The following is a 26,072-nucleotide window of genomic DNA, read 5'->3' on the forward strand; positions in this document are numbered from 1 at the left end:
TGGTGCTTGTGGGCGGGAACTTGGAGACAAACTTCACTCCTTTTTTCGGATTCATGCCAGCACTTTCACTATAGGAGAGACAAAATGACCCAGGGAGACAAGCACGACTTTTAATACACATTTACGGACGCCATGTCACAGATTTTAAGTCGTGTTTGTATTTTTTATTTTTCGACAGTTTGCTGCGTTTCCGCCTAGAAAAACGTCCCGCTGCGGCAACACTTCCTGCATGAGGGAAATATCGCTTCCTTCTTCAAACGCTTCATGGGGCGCTCAAGTTCTACAATAAAGTAGGAAACGAAAGCGTCTACAAAAGATCGTCCTTCCTTTTCCTAGCGCCTAATAAAGTCATTCCTGCTCAGGTGTGTTGTCCCACACGATGTTTATTTCTCTCGACATTTTCTCCATCTACATGCTAATTTAAGGGCTAATTCAACTTAATGGTGCTGCTAAACTAATGGACAACTGCTAAAGCTAATGCATTCATGTTTGGGAATAAAACCACTCATTTTACAATGTTTATGTTATGTTTTGTCAGGGATGACCGCCAGCACCCCCAGCTACCTGTGGTCCCTACAGGACGTCCTGGGTCAGGGGGCCACAGCCTGTGTCTACAAGGCTCGAAACAAGGTGACAAAAATGATAACTGCTGTCCAGTTCGTTGTTGCATCTAGGGCTGGGCCATATGGACGAAAAAGTATATCTCGATATATTTCTGCTTAAACTCGATATTCGATATCCATCCATCCATTTTCTACCGCTTGTCCCTTTTGGGGTCGTGGGGGGGTGCTGGAGCCTATCTCAGCTGCATTCGGGCAGAAGGCGGGGTGCACCCTGGACAAGTCGCCACCTCATCACAGGGCCAACACAGATAGACAGACAACATTCACACATTTGGGCCAATTTTAGTGATGCCAATCAACTTATCCCCAGGTGCATGTCTTTGGAGGTGGGAGGAAGCCGGAGTACCCGGAGGGAACCCACGCAGTCACGGGGAGAACATGCAAACTCCACACAGAAAGATCCAGAGCCCGGGATTGAACTCAGGACCTTCGTATTGTGAGGCAGACGCACTAACCCCGATATTCGATATATATCTCGATATATTTTCCGGTGAAAGTATACATATAAAGATATTCATTTTTGAGCGAGATTCACTGAAATTGAAGTGAACGACAACTGTACGGTACACTTTTATTAACCCAGTTAGACAAAATGGGTGTTACGTTAAAGTACCAATGATTGTCACACACACACACCTAGTGTGTGTGACATTACAGCACAGAAAATAAACTGTTTAAGTAGCACAGAATTACATAACATAAATAAAATAGAAAAATATTCTTTCTACATAAAATAAATAACATAGCTGTGCAAATAATACCACTCAGATAAAAAATACATTTGCAGGCAGGCACTTATTCCCAGTCGACGATGTAATGGACTGTCACAAATGTTCAGTCCTGTGGTCCTACTCGAAGTGGTCCGCACAAAGTAAGTAAATGGGTTATACTTGTATAGCGCTTTTCTACCTTCAAGGTACTCAAAGCGCTTTTGACACTATTTCCACATTCACCCATTCACTCACACATTCACACACTGATGGCGGGAGCTGCCATGCAAGGCTCTAACCACAACCCATCAGGAGCAAGGGTGAAGTGTCTTGCTCAAGGACACAACGGACGTGACTAGGTTGGTAGAAGCTGGGGATTGAACCAGGAACCCTCAGGTTGCTGGCACGGCCAGTCTCCAAACCGCACCACGCCATCCCCAGTGACTTGACTTCATTGTGCAGTTATGATCTTCCTCACTTCATCGGAAAATTCTCTTTTCTCCGACTCTCGTTGTCATTTGAGATGTATGTTGTGATTTCTCTTCCTGGTTCGATGACCCGCCCTGTCTTGCCTCTGATTGGCCAGTCCCTAATGTTTTACCCTACTCTTGACCAATCATGACTCATCATAGTAAACCAACCAATCATGGATGTTCTTATAGGTAAACCAACCAATCATTGGTCTTTCCCGTATATGTTGTCCCTTGCCCGTGGAGTTGCATTAGTCCAGTTGTCTTTCTCTTGTCCCTCTCTCTTTTTTGTAGCATATTTTTGATTGATTGAGAAGTTTATTGACATCTTAAAGGCCTACTGAAACCCACTACTACCGACCACACAGTCTGATAGTTTACATATCAATGATGAAATCTTAACATTGCAACACATGCCAATACGGCCGGGTTAACTTATAAAGTGCAATTTTAAATTTTCTGCTAAACTTCCGGTTGAAAACTCCTTTGGATATGACGTATGCGCGTGACGTAGCCAGTAGAACAGAGGTATGGCTCCCCCATTGAAGCCAATACAAAATAGCTCTGTTTTCATCTCATTATTCCACAGTATTCTGGACATCTGTGTTGGTGAATCTGTTGCAATTTGTTCATTGCATTATGGAGAAAGAAGCTGAGCAAGCAAAGAAGAAAGTTGTCTGTGCGAAGCGGAGTATTTTGCGAGGGAAGTCAGCAACACAACACAGCCGGTGTTTCATTATTTACATTCCCGAAAGATGCAGTCAAGATCGAAGAACTCCGACAACAGAGACTCTTACCAGGAGGACTTTGACTTCGATACACAGACGCCTGTAGAGAACTGGGACAACACAGACTCTTACCAGGATTACTTTGATTTGGATACGCAGACGCGGTACCGTGAGTACGCAGCTGCCCTTCCAAACATTTGATCGCTTGCCCGTACGTGCGTGTCACGTACGTAACTTTGGTTAAATATATAAGCTTTATGAACCTTGGGTTAGGTGAACGGTCCTTTGGGCTGAGTGATTGTGTGTGTTGTGCAGGTGTTTGAATTGTATTGGCGGCTTATATGGACGGGAGCTAGTATACTAGCTATAGCTAGGAGGTAGCATAACAAACACCTAGATGTTTTTATGCGGGATTAATTTGTGGCATATCAAATATAAGCCTGGTTGTGTTGTGGCTAATAGAGTATATATACGTCTTGTGTTTATTTACTGTTGTAGTCATTCCCAGCTGAATATCAGGTCCCACCCGCGCGCTTCCAAACATTTGATCACTTGCCCGTACGTCCGTGTCATGTACGTAACGTTGGGTAAATATATAAGCTTTATGAACCTTGGGTTAGGTGAACGGTCCTTTGGGCTGGTTGTGTTGTGGCTAATAGAGTATATATATGTATTGTGTTTATTTACTGTTGTAGTCATTCCCAGCTGAATATCAGGTCCCACCCGCCTCTCACAGCATCTTCCCTATCTGAATCGCTTCCACTCCCCACTAGTCCTTCACTTGCACTTTCCTAATCCACAAATCTTTCATCCTCGCTCAAACTAATGGGGAAATCGTTGCTTTCTCGGTCCGAATCGCTCTCACTTCTGACCGCCATCACTGTAAACAATAGGGAACTTTGCGGAAATGTTCAACTGACTACGTCACGCTACTTCCGGTAGGGGCAAGGCTTTTTTTGTCAGATACCAAAAGTTGCGATCTTTATCGTCGTTGTTCTCTACTAAATACTTTCAGCAAAAATATGGCAATATCACGAAATGATCAAGTATGACACATAGAATAGATCTGCTATCCCCGTTTAAAAAAAAAAATCATTTCAGTAGGCCTATAAAGAATTGAATCCATGTAATGCTTTAAAAAGGCCAAAAAAAGCCAAAAGGCTTGTTTCCATTGTGGTCCATTAAATATTCATCAAATTTCATACATTCAATAATAAAGGATGTATAACCTGTAACATGTATATAAAAAATTACGTTAAAAAATGGATAAACTATGTACATATACACAGTATACATGTCAGGTGATTTGAAAAACATTATATACAAAAAATAGGGGGGTATATACACTATGTACATGAAGCTTCCATGTAGCTTAGCTAACCGCTATATGGGTCTAAAAATAACTAAGCTACGGAAATCGCTACTTTCCCGAGTGCGGCACACGCTACCTACTCACTGCTCATGGGTATGGGTCAGAGACAGCTTCTTTCCCACAGCTGTCACCATCTTGAACTCAAACTTATAATAAATTATTCACCCCTGTACAATATCCTACCCCAATACCCTACTGTGCAATATTACCCTTCGAGTGCAATACGTCCGACACTGATTGTCATTACTTTATTACTCCAGTACTCTTGTTTTGTTCTGTATATTGTACAGTTTTTTGTATATTCTACAGGATTGCTTATTGTTTTTATTGGATAGTAGTCTGTTTATTTCAATTCTTGTTTTTTTATCTTTATTACTTATGTGATTTAATTGTATTCCATATTTGTTTCCACTACCGCACCTTAAATTGGAGTCCTTAATCTCGTTATATGCAAATATAATGACAATAAAGTCCATTCTATTCTATTCTTCTCAAATGCGGAGGACAAATTTCAAATTTTACCACACCTTGTGTGTGTGTGACCATCGTTGGGACTTTAAAAAGTGGCGAAGCTACTGCCAATCAACTGGGAAATGTAATTAAGCTGCGTAGCTGGTGGTGGCACAGTCAGGCTCCATATTTGCTTGTGTGTTGTTGTTGTGGGTCGGTGCAGTGGGGGAAGGGGAGGGGTTTAATAGCCCATGTAGTATTGCGGGGGAGAACAAGGAACACAACAAATAAGTGGCGTTTGGTCATTTTAGCGTGAAAAAATTATATCAATATTACGATATTTTCTTAATTCATATCGTGTTTAAAAATATATCGATATATCTCACAAACTCGATATTTCGCCCAGCCCTAATTGTATCTTTCTCATTTGCTAGCATGACATTAAGTTGCTTTTACAGTTGCACTGTGGTAGGCCCTGCGTTTCTCACCTCGGCCTTCAGTGATGTCCTACTTAGTCCGACTTCCCCTCTCAAAATACCGTAATTGATGTCACCACATGGACACGGCTGGAGATACTATACAGAAACCCACTTGCACACTACTGGGTTTGAATCCCCTCAACAGTGCACAAAACATATATTTTTCGGCGTATTTAACATTCAATAAACCCGCTTCAGCAATTATAACATATCTTACGAAGTCCTGTCAAAATTAAAAGAATTGTATCAAACAAATGAAACATGAAAAAATAAAGAAATAACAAATATTTGAACTCACAATTTGTAGCACCCATCCCACGCCGTATAAGCCAGTGGTACCGCTCGTAGTCGCTTGATTCGTGTGAAAGTTTCACCACCAATGTTGTGCCAAAATGTGATTGCCTGCCAAAAATGGATTTCCTAAACCTGCATTGCTTGGCTTTGTCTGTCCACAGCGGATTACTAGGTGTACGATAAACACTTTATCTTTGTGGTTATTGTATCGATGAGTTTTCTGTGGCTTTCTATGGCTCGTACGGTTTCGGTGCCACTTCCTGTTTTCGCAACTTGTGACTGGATTCTCACTTGGGACTCCCACGTAAGTATCTAATCACAGTCTTGTTAACATCAGGCTACCTAGATAGCCTACTGTCAACAACTTTTGATCTGATTGGCTATCGCAACTGTCTATCAACCGTATGTGTTCTCAAATTCATCCGCTAATTCATCCGGGCGTGGCCACGTAAATGTCACGTTCAACGTGAGGCCAGCTAGAAGGCCTTACTGACAATAACTCGTAATCTGATTGGCTATCGCAATTGTCTATCGACTCTATGTGCCGGTTCACTTACAGTGCATAGACGCCCGCATTGTTGATTCTGAAGGCCCCTGGCCAGATTTGTTACAGCATGGCAACATAAGCTAGCTGAATTCTGATTGGGTACAAACTCTACACTGGAAGGAGCATAATATGACATGAAGAGAATATGTATACTTTTAGATATTTAGGGAAAGTAAATTAAAAATTACTTTTATCTTTAATCATGATCATGATTTCTGGTTATGTTAGGCCAGCAGAGAAGGCATTGCTGGCCCTGACGGCACACCACTGCAGTTGCAAGACCGAGATGGCAGTAGTGTAGCCAGCATCTGTTCTCAGTGGGTACTAGGCGCCATTTAGCGTTTTTAGAAGAAAAATGTCCTATGATTGCGTTGTTTTCGGCTGTACGAACCGTTCAAAAGATAAAGGTTTCTTCAGAGTTCTTCAAGAGGTTATGAAAAAGGGCGGAAAACTGAAAGATTTTACGAAAGACGATGACAAAAGTAGCGCATGCTCCAGTCCAAAGAAGCAGAGTCGAAGAATGCATGAGTGATTACTTTGTTAAAGGTTTGTTTGATATACTTTTAACATTTGTTATTTCCTATCGAAGCATTATCTTGATATTATTTTTATTTCTTAAACATATTTTTGCCTCGAGTGTTTGGAAAAGCACCAACTCGGCGAGTCTAAATAAAATAAATCAAATGTGAGCAAGACCTAAAATAATTTTAACCAAAGGCAAAAATCATAAATGAATCCTTCGGCACATACACAATGTTGACATCTATAGTTATATTTTGATAAACAATCATAAATGAGTATTTCAGCACATACACAATGTTGACATCTATAGTTGTATTTTGATAAACAATCATAAATGAATCTTTCAGCACATACACAATGTTGACATCTATAGTTATGTTTGATAAAAACACTGTACTCATAAACAGCGCGTGTAACAACAACGACAAACATGGCAGTAGACGTGAAGTTAAATCATGAAATACAACCTTACCCGAGCAAAAACGATACATATTTATCTGGAAGAGTATTGATACCAATGTCCTTGACCCAGACACACACAAAGAAATTGTAGACCTCCATGTTTTCCAAGTTGTATCTGTTTTGTTGTGTAGAATGATGTCTGGAGCACAATAGTTCCACATGTCTGGGAACACGACCAACATATGATCCTTGATATCACTCGACAAATCTTATTTTGATAAAGTATAGGATCTATTACATTGCATTTGATTTTTTGCTCCTATCTGCTTTTTGCAGGAAGATTTAAGCCTCTTTTGCACGCTGCTTGTTGTACAACACCCATCTTGGCTTGGTCGATGACCACTGCTTTTCATTTCTGGGAAGAAGTCACATGTCAAAATACAAGCAATTGTTTATGGTGTGTTTTTTTGTTACCCCCTAAATGTGTTAATACTGTAAGTATTGTACTTACTACGCACCAGCTGTTTGATTGTAATGTGCATCGTAGTTGTAGTTTTCTTTGACAACATTGGAGGTGTTGAAATCTCCATGTAAAATCTCCAATGCTAATCAGTAGCATGTAACGCGGTGTTGCGGTTGAGAAAATCTTCACAAACTGGTGGGTGTACTTTTTTCCGGCACTTTGGCAGGTCGGAAAATAAACTACATCTCGCAGAATCCTCTGCAGTAGCACAAGATCACAATTTGGGGGCGTGAAGCGCCGCAAAGGAGAGAGAAAGAGGAAGTAGGAAGTTAATTTTTTTAAATCTGCCCATAACTGTTTGAGTTATGTTGCTAAGAAACAGACAAACAAACCCTGGCGAAAACACAACCTCTTTGGCGTAGGTAATAAAGCTCTACAACATTTTTAAGTCTTTTTTTTTTTTGGACACAATAATATCGTACCGCGACATTTTGATATCAATACATCCCTAACAATGAGTAGAATGTCTATAGCAAAGTTATTATATATTAGCATCAAGCCAGCAGATATTTGGAAAGGTGGAGCCTTACTTTACTTAAATGATGAATGGGTTATACTTGTATAGCGCTTTTCTACCTTCAAGGTACTCAAAGCGCTTTGACAGTATTTCCACATTCACCCATTCACACACACATTCACACACTGATGGCGGGAGCTGCCATGCAAGGTGCTAACCAGCACCCATCAGGAGCAAGGGTGAAGTGTCTTGCCCAAGGACACAACGACCGTGACTAGGATGGTAGAAGGTGGGGATTGAACCCCAGTAACCAGCAACCTTCCGATTGCTGGCACGGCCACTCTACCAACTTCGCCACTCCTTTTTTTTTAAAAGTCAATTACTTTGTTGACATTGAAAATTGCAACATTAACCAGAGGTAGTTTGGTTGAGTCTGCTCTCGGTGCTGCTGGAGTGATCGCCAAAGTGCGAAGAGTTGGCAACCAGATGTGACGTCAGGCGTCACCCAGGTACCGTAACATGGCACCGTTAGATTTTATGTGAATTGGTGCCCGGTAGGACCGCCGGGATTCGCTTGGTGCCAAAAAAGTGGCGGATTCGGTATCCATCCCTAATTATCATAGTATAACGATAGTATTCAAAGCTCTATTGCAGGCCAAATGTATATAATTTATGTTGTATGTTTCTATATTTCGCAACTAGGGTTGTATGGTATACCGGTACTAGTATAGTATCGCGGTACTAATGAATGAAAAACGGTACTATACTCTGTTTGAAAAGTACAAGTTCCCCATGTTTTTTTAAAATAGTTTTTTTAACGGGCATGACGGCGAGTTGTCACGTCGTGACATTGCTGGTTTTACGAGCAGAGGAGCATGTTTGCAGCGCACACACACAGAGTACTTACAAGCAGACACAGTGTATAGACAGAAAAGGGAGAACGGACGCATTTTGGCTTAAAAACTAAAGATAAAGGTGAAGTTATAACACTGAAACACCCTCAGGAAGAGCTGCTTTAAAACATGGCTAGCTTGCTAGCAACTAACATCCATCCACAGTCGGCAGTGTTTTAGCTACTTCTAAATCACTAATCCTGGCCTCCACGGCAACAAATAAAGTACGTTTCTTACAAGTATCATCCCTGCAGGACGAGGAATAGCTAAATATGCTTCACTACACACCATGGCTAACGGGCCTCACTGCTAATGACGGCGCTCCTGAATGTCAACAAATGCCATTGTTGGATCTACGCCTGATATCCACTGTAATGATATCAAGTACAAGAGCGTATCTAGTCGATACTACTATGATTACATTGATATTTGTTATCCTCACAAAATGTTTTTTTTAAATTCATATTATGTTTATAAACTCAGGAAGTACGTCCCTGGACACATGAGGACTTTGAATCTGACCAATTTTTGATCCTGTAACTACTTGGTATTAGATCCATACCTAAATTTGTGGCATCATCCAAAACTAATGTAAGGTTTCAAACAAGAGAATAATATGTGATAATTACATTTGAACAGAAGTGTAGATAGAACATGTTGAAACAGAAAATAAGCAGATATCAACAGTAAATGAACAAGTAGATTAATAATCAATTTTTACAGCTTGTCCTTAATAATGTTGACAAAATAATAGAAAATAAATGACACAATATGTTACTGCATACGTCAGCAGACTAATTAGGAGCATTTGTTTGTTTACTTACTACTAAAAGAGAAGTTGTCTAGCATGTTCACTATTTTATTTAAGGACAAAATTGTTCTTCAATTGCAATAAGAAACATATGTTTAATGTACCGTAAGATTTTTTTGTTCAAATAAAACCAATAATGAAATTTTTTGTGGTCCCCTTTATTTAGAAAAGTATCTAAGTATCGAAATACATTTTGGTACCAGTACCAAAATATTGGTATCGGGACATATATATATGCGCAACCCTAATTGACACTTGCCGCAAAATACTGAGATCTGACTTTTGTCGTTTTATTTGTGCCTCATGTACGTCCAGAGGTCGGGCGAGTTGGTCGCTGTCAAGGTGTTCAACGTGGCGAGCTACAACCGCACTCACGAGGTCCAGATGAGGGAGTTTGAAATGCTCAGGAAGCTCAAGCACAGGAACATCGTAAGGCTGTACGACGTGGAGGAGGTAAAGCCGCCATTTGTGCAGAAACCCATCAAGCGCGGGTCTTGCATGCATGCTCTGATCTCCCGTCTTTTGCAGTTGCCCTCCAAGCAGAAGGTGCTGGTGATGGAATATTGCTCTGGAAGAAGTCTGCTCTGCTTGCTTGAGGAGCCAGAAAATGCCTTTGGCCTGCCTGAGACCGAGTTCCTCACTGTCTTGCAATGTGTCGGTAGGAGGATGAACATATTTTTACGTAGGAAAGTGATACCTCGGTTTTCATTGTTACTTCGTTCCACATAGTCCCTTAAAAACCAAAACACTTTTTAATAAGCGATAAGAACGCAGAGACAACGACTGTGTGGGCACACAACTTTGTTCACATCAGGAGTGTCCAAACTTAATTGGATATTAAGAATCTGTGAAAGTTCGACTCCTACCTTGTTTACTTCCGTGACGACCTCCTTAAAGTTTTGTAATCAAATCAGAAAATGCGGCAAACATTGAATACTTGTGGAGAGTGTTTTGCAGTTTTCTCATCATTCTTTGTAATGGATTTAAATGGGTGTAGTTTGGAATTTTGTATGTTTTTTATAATATCCACCAAGTTCAGTGAGCAGGTTGTGTTATGTGTGACCATGTTTTGTGTTGTTTATTTTTTTTCCACCATGACTAGGGAAGGTTGTTTGCATTGGGTCATATAAGTGAATGGTGCACATAGGTCCATTCCGACCATAATTAAATTACTTGTATTGATGGTGACAAAATAGCAGCATCAAAGGCAATAATTTAAAATGAGTGCAATCTCCCTGCGGGCACAATTCCTGTTTTAACTCATGACGTTTCGCCGGCCAAATTAAAGACGCCAGAGGGCCGCAGTTTTGACAGCTCTGATCCAATCGCACAACCAGGCATGTGATTTTTCCGTCCATAGTCGGAAATCTGTCCTTTTTTATTTCTGTAAAAATATTGAAAAAATATTTTCCGTTTTTCTTAATTTTTTTCCCACCTGCAATGTGTGTTAAATTCTTGATCCGTCTCTTTGCCATACCTGCCAACAACTACGGTTTTCTCGTAATGAGTACGGTTTTTGATAATCCAGTGGTAAAAACTAAGTTTTTTAATTAAAAATGATTAACTTAAAAATCGAAGCCACGTAAGCTAGCAACTCCACAGGCAGAGGACAAAATATACAGGAAACATCAATGATGATTGGTTGGTTTACGTAGAAGAACATCCATGATTGGTTGGTTGGTTTACTATGATGAGTCACGATTGTTTAAGATTAGGGCATAAACATAAACAACATCACTGCAAGATATTTGTTATTTCATGCTATAAATCACAAGTGGCTATTCAGATAAAGGAAGTTAGCTAATAGAATAAACATTGTTTGTAGTCTTTATAATTGTTTTTATTTGGAGCAGTTAGAAGTGGAGAGGGAGTCGAAGAGACAGAAATTGGCTATAAAATTCAAGAAACAAAAAGGAAAATGCAAGCTGCTCAGAAATTTGCCAGGAAGGCTCATGTCAGAGCCATTAAAGTCAAAATGCCCAAATTAATGTGTGAATGAAGCAAAGTCATGTGTAAATAATGTCAATAATTAGATGAACCATCTGGGGCTGTGAAGTGAACACTAGTAAGGTTGTAAATACTGTATAGAGTAGGCTAACCCATGTGGTTCCTGTGGATGTGAACACAAGTTATAATTACTGTAGTGACTAAATAACATAGTGACCTAAACAGACATAGTAATGTGTAAATAATTTCAATAACTAGATGAACCATCTGTTGCTGTGAAGTGAACACTAGTAAGGTTGTAAATACTGTATAGAGTAGGCTAACCCATGTGGTTCCTGTGGATGTGAACACAAGTTGTAATTACTGTAGTGACTAAGTAACATAGTGACTGAAACAGACATAATGATTAATTTGGATGAATGGACTATGTATTTGTCAACTCTGTTGATAATTTTTTAATTCTTTAAACACTAAAACATCTTTAAATGGTGCTTTTATTTGCTAAGTTTTGCATGTTCAATTGCTGAAAAACCTAGGAGCTTCGGGGGGGTTGACCCTCTTGTCCCCCCACCAGGGCACCAGATCCCGGCTTATTTTCAGTCTTTTTCATTAAGTTCAAATCACATGCCTGCACAACACGTCACACTGTCGTGACTACGCAGTTCCGCCGCCATATGCTACAAGCTGTCTCTCTCTTGAACGCTTCAGGGAGTGCAGTGTCTGATAGGAGGAATATATGAAGTTGTTCATCAACTTGTGTGCGTTCTATGAACAAATAAAACACACACATAACAGAGATGGTAAAATGATTACTTGGCTCTAATCCGTCCATAGTGTCTGAACTCTTAAAAGAACCAATATCCATTCCTTACAAAGACTGAGTCAACAACATTAAGGATTCTTTGTCCGGGCACCCATTTTGGCAATAATTTTAATCAAAAACCGAATCGTACAAAAATCTGTAATCTGCACCAAAGTCAAACTGTGACCCCCTTAACACTTATGTTACCTGCTGATCAGTTTTAAACTAGAAGTCTACTGCCAAACCTAAGTGTTTAAAGAGCGTGGCTTGTGACGTGCATCATGCTTTTGAACATTTTTAACTTTTATACCCGGTGGTTGGTTCTCAAATTGTGTTCAGTGCAGGGAATGAACCACCTGAGAGAGAACGGTGTGGTCCATCGAGACATTAAACCAGGCAACATCATGCGTCTGACCGGGGAGGACGGCAGGTCCGTCTATAAGCTGACAGACTTTGGAGCGGCACGAGATTTGGAGGATGACGAGACGTTTTTGTCCATATATGGAACTGAAGAATATCTGGTAAGCCATCAGATAAAATGAGTGTGTGTAGCGGGTAATAATTCCTACCAAACATCAAACTACAGGCAGCGTTCCATCACTGAATGATTTAAAACATTTTTACCAGGCTCAGCTTTTTGGTTTTAGACACTATAGTGCCCTCTATTGGCCAAAATCAGTAATGCGCAGACCTGCTGTTGTCAGGGGATATAGTTCAAAGTAAAATATTGTAAGTGTAGTTAATGCTAAATAAAATGATGCGGGTCAAACAACAAGGGGAACACTGACTCCAAAAAGTCACTCCCCAAGCTAAAGAAATTGTACAAAGTATGGAAGCCCCTTTCTGCCATAAAAAATACCCCAATGTTAAGTCATAATTATGAGATAAGAAAGTCAAAGTTATAATATAAGAAGTAAAAATTATGAAATAAAGTCGATATTACTTATCTCATCATTTTGGGTTTTTTCCCCTCATCATTTTGACATTCTTATGATAATAAGATATGATAACTTTAACCGTATCCGCTCACCCAGGGGGGGTCCCAACATCTGCGGCCCTTCCAAGGTTCCTCGTTGTCCCCATTGGGTTGAGTTTTTTTTCTTGCCCTGATGTGGGATCTGAGCCGAGGATGTGGTTGTGGCTTGTGCAGCCCTTTGAGACATTTGTCATTAAGGGCAATATATAAATATACTTTGATTGATCTTTTCGACTTTCTATCTCAAAATTATGACACTTTATCTCATTATCTCAACTTTTTATTTTATAATTATGACTTTTGCCTAATTATGACTTTGTCATCATTTTGATATTCTATCTCCTAACTATGACTTATCTCAAATTTTGACTTTTTATCTCACAATTATGACTTTTTATTTTATAGTTTCGACTTACGGTATCTAACAATTATGACTTTATCTCATAATTTAGATTTTCTGTCTCATAATTGCGACTTTCTCATAATTTTGACTTATCTCACAATTATGACTTTTTATGTCAAAATCTCGACTTTTTAATTCATAATTTTGACATTGTCATAATTTTGATTTTCTATCTCATAACTATGACTTATCTCAAATTTCGACTTTTTATCTCACAATTATGACTTTTTATCTCATAATTTTGACTTTTTATCTCATAATTTTGACTTTTTTCTCACAATTATGACTTTTTCTTTTATAGTTTCGACTTATCTCACAATTATGACTTTATCTCATAATTTCGACTTTTTATCTCATAATTATTACTTTTTCATAATTTTGACTATCTCATAATTATGATTTTCTATCCGATAATTTCGACTTTCTATCCTATAATGACTTTCCTATTTTAAAATGTCAACTTTTTAGCTTGTCTTTTATCTCATTTTAGTTTTTATTTCATAATTATGACTTTTTATCTCATTTGGATTTTTATTTCACATTTATGACTTTTTATCTCATATTTTGGACTAGCTCATATTTTGGACTAGCTCATATTTTGGACGTTTTATCTCATAATTTTGACTGTATCTCATTATTATGACTATCTCATAAATTTGACTTATTATCTCATAATTATTACTTTTTCATAATTATGACTACCTCATAGTTTATTTCTATCCTATTATGACTTTCCTATTTTAACATTTCAACTTTTTGACTTCTCATTTGGATTTTTAATTCATAATTTTGACTTTTTATCTCATTTGGATTTTATTTTATAATTATGACTTTTTATCCCATATTTTCAACTTTATCTCTTTTTTTTTTTTTTTACCTTTTATCACATAATTATGACTTTATCTCATAATTATGACTTACCATTGGGAACTTTTTTTAAGTGGCGGATACAGGCTTCCATAAAGAAGGGATGAAAATTTGACAAACTGTATTTGTAGTGGTTAAATAAGACAATACATAAATTGTTATTGTTTTAATACAAGTTGTGTGTACTTCCATCTTAACTTCTTATAAGTGATGTAATGATTTTTTTTAAACAGCTGAGTCAACAGCTGCTTGTGTCGTACATTTCATCTTGCCACAATTGTTTTAATAGGTCGTACACAATTGCTCAATCATGTCGATGTTTGAAGCAATATCATGTGTGTGCTATGGGAAGACACGATGTATTACCATCTGAAGTATCTCCGTATGTAGCACCCAGACATGTATGAGCGTGCGGTGCTCCGTAAGCCTCACCAGAAGTCCTACGGAGTGAGCGTGGACCTGTGGAGCGTGGGTGTAACATTTTACCACGCCGCCACTGGGAGTCTCCCTTTTGTGCCATACGGAGGGCCCCGCAGGGACAAGCAAACCATGTAAGCCCCGATGAAACACTTTCCTGCACTCGCACTGGCTCCACTTGACTTGTGTGCGTTGTTACGCAGGTTCAAAATCACCACAGAGAAACCTACAGGAGCCATTTGCGGAATACAGCGGGTGGAGAACGGACCGATCGAGTGGAGTTCACATCTACCTCAGAGCTGCCAGCTGTCAGAGTATGTCACCTCTGAGTTTGTATCATGCATCTATAGCAGGGGTCGGAAACCCAAAACGTTGAAAGAGCCATATTGGACCAAAAATACAAAAAAAATCTGTCCGGATCACCAAAAAATTATATACCTTTTATATAGGTGTTATAATGAAGGCAACACATGATGTAAGTGTTTATATTATCTATATTAGCCTACTATCAAAATGTCTTTAAAAGTCTTTTATAAGTGTTATAATGAAGACAACACATGATGTAAGTGTCTATATTAGCCTACTATCAAAATGACTTATATAAGTGTTATAATGCAGACAACACATAAGTAAAGTAAAGTATCAATGATTGTCACACACACACTAGGTACATGATATAAGTGTATATATTAGCCTACTATCAGAATGACTTTAAATGTCTTACATAAGTGTTATAATGATGGCAACACATGATGTAAGTGTCTATATTAGCTACATTATCCTACTATCAAAATTACTTTAAAAGTATTAGGTAAGTATTATAATGAAGACAACACACGATGTAAGTGTCTATTTTAGCTATATTAGCCTACTATCAAAATGACTTTAAAAGTCTTATATAAGTGTTATAATGAAGACAACACATGACATGTCTATATTAGCCTACTATCAAAATGACTTTAAAATTCTTATATACGTGTTATAATGAAGATAACACATGATTTAAAGGCCTACTGAAACCCACTACTACCGACCACGCAGTCTGATAGTTTATATATCAATGATGAAATCTTAACATTGCAACACATGCCAATACGGCCGGGTTAACTTATAAAGTGCAATTTTAAATTTCCCGCTAAACTTCCGGTTGAAAACGTCTATGTATGATGACGTATGCGGGTAACGTCAATCGTTGAAACGGAAGTATTCGGACACCATTGAATCCAATACAAAAAGCTATGTTTTCATCTCAAAATTCCACAGTATTCTGGACATCTGTATTGGTGAATCTTTTGCAATTTGTTTAATGAACAATGAAGACTGCAAAGAAGAAAGTTGTAGGTGGGATCGGTGTATTAGCGGCTGGCTGCAGCAACACAAACAGGAGGACTTTGACTTGGATAGCAGACGTGCTATCCGACGCTAGCCGCCGACCGCATCTATGATCGGGTGAAGTCCTTCGTCGCTCCGTAGATCGCTGGAACGCAGGTGAGCACGTGTGTTGATGAGCAGATGAGGGCTGGCTGGCGTAGGTGGATAGCTAATGTTTTTAGAATAGCTCTGTGAGGTCCCGTTGCTAAGTTAGCTTCAATGGCGTCGTTAGCAACAGCATTGTTAACCTTCGCCAGGCTGAAAAGCATTAACCGTGTATTTACATGTCCATGGTTTAATAGTATTGTAGATTTTCTGTCTATCCTTCCAGTCAGGGGCTTATTTCTTTTGTTTCTATATGCAGTTAAGCCCGATGCTATCACGTTAGCTCCGTAGCTAAAGTGTTTCGCCGATGTATTGTCGTGGAGAAAAAAGTCACTGTGAATGTCCATTTCGCGTTCTCGACTCTCATTTTCAAGAGGATATAGTATCCGAGGTGGTTTAAAATACAAATCCGTGATCCACAATAGAAAAAGGAGAGAGTGTGGAATCCAATGAGCCAGCTTGTACCTAAGTTACGGTCAGAGCGAAAAAAGATGCGTCCTGCGCTGCACTCTAGTCCTTCACTCTCACGTTCCTCATCCACGAATCTTTCATCCTGGCTCAAATTAATGGGGTAATCGTCGCTTTCTCGGTCCGAATCGCTCTCGCTGCTGGTGTAAACAATAGGGAAATGTGAGGAGCCTTTCAACCTGTGACGTCACGCTACTTCCGGTACAGGCAAGGCTTTTTTCATCAGCGACCAAAAGTTGCGAACTTTATCGTCCATGTTCTCTACTAAATCCTTTCAGCAAAAATATGGCAATATCGCATGTGTCATACTTGATCATTTCGCGATATTGCCATATTTTTGCTGAAAGGATTTAGTATAAAACGACGACGATAAAGATCGCAACTTTTGGTATCTGATCAAAAAAAGGCCTGCCCCTACCGGAAGTAGCGTGACGTAGTCAATTGAACATATCCGCAAAGTTCCCTATTGTTTACAATGATGGCCGCCAGAAGTGAGAGAGATTCGGACCGAGAAAGCGACGATTTCCCCATTAATTTGAGCGAAGATGAAAGATTTGTGGATGAGGAAAATGCAAGTGAAGGACTAGTGGGGAGTGGAAGCGATTCAGATAGGGAAGATGCTGTGAGAGCCGGGGGTGACCTGATATTCAGCTGGGAATGACTACAACAGTAAATAAACACAAGACATATATATACTCTATTAGCCACAACACAACCAGGCTTATATTTAATATGCCACAAATTAATCCCGCATAAAAACACCTAGGTGTTTGTTATGCTAGCTCCTAGCTACTAGCTCGAGCTAGTTATAGCTCAAGCGGGTTATATGGACGGGATCCCGTATATATAACCCGCCAATACAATTCAAACACCTGCACAACACACACACTCACTCAGCCCAAAGAACCGTTCACCTAACCCAAGGTTCATAAAGCTTATATATTTAACCAAAGTTACGTACATGACACGCACGTACGGGCAAGCAATCAAATGTTTGGAAGCGCGCGGGTGGGACCTGGTATTCAGCTGGGAATGACTACAGCAGTAAATAAACACAAGACATATATATACTCTATTAGCCACAACACAACCAGGCTTATATTTAATATGCCACAAATTAATCCCGCATAACAAACACCTAGGTGTTTGTTATGCTAGCTCCTAGCTACTAGCTCGAGCTAGTTATATGTTAAAGTTAAAGTACCAATGATTGTCACACACACACTAGGTGTGGTGAAATTTGTCCTCCGCATTTGACCCATCCCCTTGATCACCCCCTGGGAGGTGAGGGGAGCAGTGGGCAGCAGCGTAGCCGCGCCCGGGAATCATTTTTGGTGATTTAACCCCCAATTCCAACCCTTGATGCTGAGTGCCAAGCAGGGAGGTAATGGGTCCCATTTTTATAGTCTTTGGTATGACCCGGCCGGGGTTTGAACTCACAACCTACCGATCTCAGGGCGGACACTCTAACCACTAGGCCACTGAGGGACGGGATCCCGTATATATAACCCGCCAATACAATTCAAACACCTGCACAACACACACACTCACTCAGCCCAAAGGACCGTTCACCTAACCCAAGGTTCATAAAGCTTATATATTTAACCAAAGTTACGTACGTGACACGCACGTACGGGCAAGCGATCAAATGTTTGGAAGCGCGCGGGTGGGACCTGATATTCAGCTGGGAATGACTACAACAGTAAATAAACACAAGACGTATATATACTCTATTAGCCACAACACAACCAGGCTTATATTTAATATGCCACAAATTAATCCCGCATAACAAACACCTAGGTGTTTGTTATGCTAGCTCCTAGCTACTAGCTCGAGCTAGTTATAGCAAGCGATCAAATGTTTGGAAGCGCAGCTACGTACTCACGGTATCGCGTCTGTGTATCCAAATCAAAGTCCTCCTGGTTAGAGTCTCTGTTGTTCGAGTTCTTCGATCTTGACTGCATCTTTCGGGAATGTAAACAAACACCGGCTGTGTTGTTGCTGACTTCCCTCGCAAAATATCCGCTTCGCACCGACAACTTTCTTCTTTGCTTGCTCAGCTTCTTTCTCCATAATGCAATGAACAAATTGCAACAGATTCACCAACACAGATGTCCAGAATACTGTGGAATAATGAGATGAAAACAGAGCTATTTCGTATTGGCTTCAATGGGGAAGCCATACCTCTGTTAAACTGGCTACGTCACGCGCATACATCATCATACCGAGACGTTTTCAAGCGGAAGTGTGGCGGGAAATTTAAAATTGCACTTTATAAGTTAACCCGGCCGTATTGGCATGTGTTGCAATGTTAAGATTTCATCATTGATATATAAACTATCAGACTGCGTGGTCGGTAGTAGTGGGTTTCAGTAGGCCTTTAAGTGTCTATATTAGCTACACTATATTGCCAAAAGTATTTGGCCACCCATCCAAATGATCAGAATCAGGTGTCCAAATCACTTGGCCCGGCCACAGGTGTATAAAATCAAGCACTTAGGCATGGGGACTGTTAATACAAACATCTGTGAAAGAATGGGTCATTCTCAGGAGCTCAGTGATTTCCAGCGTGGAATTGTCATAGGATGCCACCTGTGCAACAAATCCAGTCGTGAAATGTCCTCGCTCCTAAATATTCCAAAGTCAACTGTCTGCTTTATTATAAGAAAATGGAAGAGTTTGGGAACAACAGCAACTCAGCCACCAAGTGGAAGGCCACGTAAACTGACAGAGAGGGGTCAGCTGATGCTGAAGCGCATAGTGCAAAGAGGTCGCAGACTTTCTGCACAGTCAATTGCTACAGAGCTCCAAACTTAATGTGACCTTCCAATTAGCCCACGTACAGTACGCAGAGAGCTTCATGGAATGGGTTTCCATTGCCGAGCTGCTGCATCTAAGCCATACATCACCAAGTCCAATGCAAAGCGTCGGATGCAGTGGTGTGAAGCACGTCGCCACTGGACTCTAGAGCAGTGGAGATGCGTTCTCTGGAGTGATGAATCACGCTTTTCCATGGGGCAATCTGATGGATGAGTCTGGGTTTGGAGGTTGCCAGGAGAACGCTACATTTCGGACTGCATTGTGCTGAGTGGGAAATTTGGTGGAGGAGGAATTATGGTGTGGGGAGGTTTTTCAGGAGTATGGCTTGGCCCCTTAGTTCCAGTGAAAGGAACTTTGAATGCTCCAGGATACCAAAACATTTTGGACAATTCCATGCTCCCAAATTTGTGGGAACAGTTTGAAGCAGGCCCCTTCCTCTTCCAACATGACTGTACACCAGTGCACAAAGCAAGGGCCATAAAGACATGGATGACAGAGTCTGGTGTGGATGAACTTGACTGGCCTGCACAGAGTCCTCATCTGAACCCGATAGAACACCTTTGGGATGAATTAGAACGGAGACTGAGAGCCAGGCCTTCTCGACCAACATCAGTGTGTGACCTCACCAATGCGCTTTTGGAAGAATGGTGGAAAATTCCTATAAACACACTCCGCTACCTTGTGGACAGCCTTCCCAGAAGAGTTGAAGCTGTAATAGCTGCAAAAGGTGGACCCACATCATATTGAACCCTATGGGTTTGGAATGGGATGGTACATTTCATGTTCATATGTGAGTCAAGGCAGGTGGCCAAATACTTTTGGCAATATAGTGTATATTAGCCTTCCGGACTTAATAGATTTAAAAAAAACATTTGGTATTATTTCTTCCTTATTTGCTGCTCCTTGAAATGTATTCTAACCACTGTTGGTTAAGTGGTTTTCATCTTCATGGGAACAAAGCTTGGTGTTAAAACTCTGATAAACAAACTACATGTGTTGTCTGAGGCCTTGCATTTCTTCTGGCTCACCCGTCTTTCTTTAACTGTCACCGCAGGGGTCTGAGGATGTTGACCGTTCCCGTACTCGCCGGTATACTCGAGGCAGACCAGGAGAGATGTTGGGGCTTTGACCAGTTCTTCATCGCCACAACAGACATACTACAGCGACAGCCGGTGCACGTCTTTGCTCTCCAACAAGCCGTGGCACACTGTGTCTACGTGCACCATTACAACACGTGAGCATTGTCTTGCAACGTTAAGCACTATTGACATTAGGGTTTTCTATTGACTTTAGGGTTTTCCTTCGTGCCATTACGTAACCGCTAGAGGCGTCACCAGCATTTGAGCGGCAGACATGTTGGCGAGTCAGAATTGTCAGTCTCACATGCCAAACAGGAGGAAAGAAGTCTCACTCTTTGTATCGCTCTCAGCACCTGAGCGTGTTTATTTAACAGTAGAATTAACTGAATGCAGTGAGCCCTCTTTTCAGTCATCCACAGTCTTTGTCCGTTTGGCGGGCGGAGAGCGGGGCGCCAGCTTAACGCACACAGGAAGCCTCCCAACTTGCCACAAAGTAACAAAAAGTAGGGGGTTGTGGGGATATTTTAGCTTCAAATCAGATGCGCAATATGAGCCCATTAACACGAACGAACAAAAATGACATGATCGCGTGGTGGCATATATTTAGAAAAATGCACTTTAAGATGTTCAATAGTTTTATGTAAGTTAAATTTTTGATAACAGAAATGAGTCCATTTTATTTTTTGTTTGTGTATTTATTTAAGATAACAAAGTTAATTACATTCCAATTACTGTAGAATGGTAAACAATTCTGCAGTAATGAGAAATACAGTTTTACATCCTATTAAATGGTTAATTGTATTATCATAATAATTATACCGTATTTTTCGGACTACAAGGCGCACTTAAAATCCTTTTATTTTCCCAAAACTCGACAGTGCGCCTTATAACCCGGTGCGCCTAATGTACAGAATAATTGTGGTTGTGCTTTTCGACCTTGAAGCTATTTTATTTTGTACATGGTGAAATGATAAGTGTGACCAGTAGATGGCAGTCACACATAAGAGATACGTGGAGACTGCAATATGACTCAAGTAAACAACACCAAAATGTTATATATTCCATTGAAAATATAGAACATGACACATGGCACTCAAAAATCTATCAAAATGTTTTTAGTACGACTTTGGTAAGCTATGAAGCTGCACCGCTTAATGGATTGTACTGTGCTTCAACATACGAGTATTATTATGGTGTGTGTATAAGGCAGACCTGGGCAAACTAAGGCTCTGGAGCCACATGCGGCCCGTTAAGCTTTTCAATCTGGCCCGCTGGACATGCCCAAATAATTATTTTTAGGTCTTTAAGATGGAAAGTGTAGCTGCCATTATGATGTGCAGTGATATTTTCAAATGACCGTAAGTCTTGAATTATACAAAATATTTCAATGGTTGGAATCTGTGCTTTTGCGTGATATACTAGTTACTATGGTAATCTAATTAGTTACTATGGTAATCTAAATCACAGCAGCTCAGATGAGGTACCAAGCAGTGTGGGTGGGGAGCGTTTCCACAGAGTGTTTCCAGGGCGGCCAGCCTGAAATGCGGGTGTCAGGGACAGACGTGGAAGGAGATTTTTACAACAAAGTTCTTAAGCTTAGTGTTATATCAGATTGTAGGTGTTTTTTTTTTTGTTTTTTTTACCCTTTGCGTTCATATTTCGCTGTTTGTTGCATTTTTGTTGCGTTTCGCTTGATTGTAAAATATGTCGATCGAGGGGGGGGGGGTGAAGTTCATATGTTGTCAATATTCAGTGTTTTATTGTTCATAGTTAATATTGTAAATCCCACATTCTTTGTTTTCATGTACATTCTGGGTGTCTCATTCAGTAAAAAAATTTTAAATTCCATTCCGTCTTTTAAGGCGGTCTGTCATAACGTTTTTAGCATTCAATCAGACATTATTGTGAGGTTTTGTATTAGTGTTCCCAAAAATTAGATATACCGGCCTCCAGACACATTTTTTTCTCTAAATTTGGCCCGCGAGTCAAAATAATTGCCCAGGCCTGGTATAAGGTAACACTTTATCTAGCGTTTTGTTTTGCAATATTATACAAAATAAACTTTTCCTACCTTTTGGTACCTGCTGATCTGTATTTGGGATCTGCATAAATCCTGAAAATTTGCGAGCTCCGCCTTTGTAGTCCATGTCGACGCCGTAGTCTATAAGCTTCTTCTTTTTTTTTATCTTCTTGTTATGGGACATTCATCCTCTGCTGTTGCCATTTCTAATACAAAGTAGTGTAAAATTCTTACTTATATCTGTCAGTAAACTCGCCATGAAAGCGCTAAAACATACGGTGTAGTGACTTTACATTATTCACCTAAGGAACTTTAGTTATTAAAGAATTCCGGTCGGACAGTTTTTCACGGGACACATTTCCGGCATTGTTGTTGCACTAGTGAGCCACGGATGAGGAGATGCTGCTCCGTTATTGATTGAAGTAAAGTGAACGTTATTAAAACAGTTAGCTCCATCTTTTGACACTTCTTCCACTCCCGTTCTTGCACGCTACACCGCTACGACAAAGATGACGGGGAGAAGACGCTGCCGAAGGTGAGCCACATTAATAAGACCGCCCACAAAACGGCGCATCCTGGAGTGACTGTCAGAAAGCGACTTGAAGATGATCTGTAAAACATCATCTATGCAACATTTTGACCAAAGAACCACCATTACATGTTATGTAGACCACAGGGAATTGTTTTCCATTTAGAAAAAAAATAAAATAATATGACCCCTTTGATGCGCCTTATAATCCGGTGCGCCTTTTGCATGAAAATAGACCTGACTAGACCTGCTCATCGGCAGTGCGCCCTATGGTCCGGAAAATACGGTACAAAGCCAGATGTCCCGTTGTGGGGATATTTTAGCTTCAAATCTCATGGGCAATATGAGCCCATCAACACGGACGAACCAGAATGACGTGATCACGTGATGGCAAATATATATAATAAAAAAAAAAAGCACTTTAAGATCTTCAATAGTTTTATGCAAGTTACATTTTTGCTAACAGAAATGAGTCCTTTTTATTTTGTTTGTTTATTTATTTATGCTAACAAAGTTAATTACATTCCAATTACTGTAGAATATTCTACAGTAATGAGAAATACAATTGTATATCCTATTAAATGGTTAATTGCATTATTATAATAATAATAGATTTTATTTGTATTTCACTTAACATTTGAATAACAAATCTCAAAGTGCTATTACAAACCCCGTTTCCATATGAGTTGGGAAATTGTGTTAGATGTAAATATAAACGGAATACAATGATTTGCAAATCCTTTTCAAACCATATTCAATTAAATGCACTACAAAGACAAGATATTTGATTTTAAAACTCATAAACTTTTCTTTTTTTTTTGCAAATAATAATTAACTTGACACGTGCCAAAGTAGTTGGGAAAGGGCATGTTCACCACTGTGTTACATGGCCTTTCCTTTTAACAACACTCAGTAAACGTTTGGGAACTGAGGAGACACATTTTTTAAGCTTCTCAGGTGGAATTCTTTCCCATTCTTGCTTGATGTACAGCTTAAGTTGTTCAACAGTCCGGGGTGTCTGTTGTGGTATTTTAGGCTTCATAATGCACCACACATTTTCAATGGGAGACAGGTCTGGACTAAAGGCAGGCCAGTCTAGTACCCGCACTCTTTTACTATGAAGCCACGTTGATGTAACACGTGGCTTGGCATTGTCTTGCTGAAATAAGCAGGGGGCGTCCATGCTAACGTTGCTTGGATGGCAACATACAGTATGTTGCTCCAAAACCTGTATGTACCTTTCAGCATTAATTGCGCCTTCACAGATGTGTAAGTTACCCATGTCTTGGGCACTAATACACCCCCATACCATCACAGATGCTGGCTTTTCAACTTTGCGCCTATAACAATCTGGATGGTTCTTTTCCTCTTTGGTCCGGAGGACACGACGTCCACAGTTTCCAAAAACAATTTGAAATGTGGACTCGTCGGACCACAGAACACTTTTCCACTTTGTATCAGTCCATCTTAGATGAGCTCAGGCCCAGCGAAGCCGACGGCGTTTCTGGGTGTTGTTGATAAACGGTTTTCGCCTTGCATAGGAGAGTTTTAACTTGCACTTACAGATGTAGCGACCAACTGTAGTTACTGACAGTGGGTTTCTGAAGTGTTCCTGAGCCCATGTGGTGATATCCTTTACACACTGATGTCGCTTGTTGATGGAGTACAGCCTGAGGGATCGAAGGTCACGGGCTTAGCTGCTTACGTGCAGTGATTTCTCCAGATTCTCTGAACCCTTTGATGATATTATGGACCGTAGATGGTGAAATCCCTAAATTCCTTGCAATAGCTGGTTGAGAAAGGTTTTTCTTAAACTGTTCAACAATTTGCTCACGCATTTGTTGACAAAGTGGTGACCCTCGCCCCATCCTTGTTTGTGAATGACTGAGCATTTCATGGAATCTACTTTTATACCCAATCATGGCACCCACCTGTTCCCAATTTGTCTGCTCACCTGTGGGATGTTCCAAATAAGTATTTTATGAGCATTCCTCAACTTTATCAGTATGTATTGCCACCTTTCCCAACTTCTTTGTCACGTGTTGCTGGCATCAAATTCTAAAGTTAATGATTATTTGAAAAAAAAAAAAAAGTTTATCAGTTTGAACATCAAAAATGTTGTCTTTTTAGCATATTCAACTGAATATGGGTTGAAAGTGATTTGCAAATCATTGTATTCCGTTTATATTTACATCTAACACAATTTCCCAACTCATATAGAAACGGGGTTTGTATTATGGGCCTGCTGCAATGCAAGCGCCCATTCACGTTTTATCCTAACTTTTCAGCTAAGTTGGTATGTTTACACTTGTAAATAGTGCCGTTTGGTATTTCCTCTTACCTTGTCACGTGCAAGCATGCTAACGTTTTCTGCTAGCTTTTTTGCTAATTTCTTATCTTTTAACCTAAAAATCATGATTTTTGATACTTGGTGCCATCCTGGAAGTATGCTGTCATCTTCTATATTAGTATGCTACCATTAGCATGCTAACACTCTTTAGCTAATATTGTATGTTTAAACCTACAAGTTATGATTTTTGATAGTTGCCGCCATCTTGGCCGTATGCCAACGTCTCATATTAGCATGCATTGTATAGTTACTCCTAAAAACCATGGATTTGGACACTTGGCGCCATCTTATAAGTATGTCGACTTCCACCGACCCCCCGCCAGATGTTCAGAGCACAGATAGCAAGCCCAACAAAATTTATACGGGAATTTTCTAGTTATATATTATTATTACATAACATTATAAACACTGTATAGTTTTTATTGGTTATTTAATCGGTTTAGGAACATGATGTACACAAAAGGTCCCGTTCTAATGTGTGACACCTTGAGAGAACACTATGTTGACTGACATTTTAAGAAGTAACGTGCCTTTTTTCACTCGTTATGTTCGCAAATCGAATCGCAATTATGGACAGAAAAATCGCAATTAGGTGTTTTCTCAAAATTGTGCAGCCTTTTTAAGTATTATTTATATC

The 26,072-nt window shown here is 39.9% G+C and overlaps 1 protein-coding gene across 4 annotated transcripts in view; it reads left to right on the plus strand.

Moving 5' to 3' along the window:
- Positions 1 to 26,072, plus strand: part of ikbke (inhibitor of nuclear factor kappa B kinase subunit epsilon) — a 47,363-nt gene continuing 21,291 nt past the window's right edge. For 3 of the 4 annotated variants that reach the window (XM_062054871.1, XM_062054886.1, XM_062054894.1), the window contains exons 1-8: positions 1 to 362; positions 539 to 630; positions 9,597 to 9,734; positions 9,810 to 9,939; positions 12,370 to 12,551; positions 14,667 to 14,827; positions 14,897 to 15,007; positions 20,512 to 20,691. In XM_062054871.1, the coding sequence (XP_061910855.1) occupies positions 541 to 630; positions 9,597 to 9,734; positions 9,810 to 9,939; positions 12,370 to 12,551; positions 14,667 to 14,827; positions 14,897 to 15,007; positions 20,512 to 20,691 (992 nt within the window). In that variant the 5' untranslated portion in view covers positions 1 to 362; positions 539 to 540. The remainder of the gene's footprint in view (positions 363 to 538; positions 631 to 9,596; positions 9,735 to 9,809; positions 9,940 to 12,369; positions 12,552 to 14,666; positions 14,828 to 14,896; positions 15,008 to 20,511; positions 20,692 to 26,072) is intronic. The other variant, XM_062054878.1, reaches the window with a different exon arrangement.

Source organism: Entelurus aequoreus, linkage group LG01 (assembly GCF_033978785.1).
Source record: "Entelurus aequoreus isolate RoL-2023_Sb linkage group LG01, RoL_Eaeq_v1.1, whole genome shotgun sequence".
Taxonomy (NCBI): domain Eukaryota; kingdom Metazoa; phylum Chordata; class Actinopteri; order Syngnathiformes; family Syngnathidae; genus Entelurus; species Entelurus aequoreus.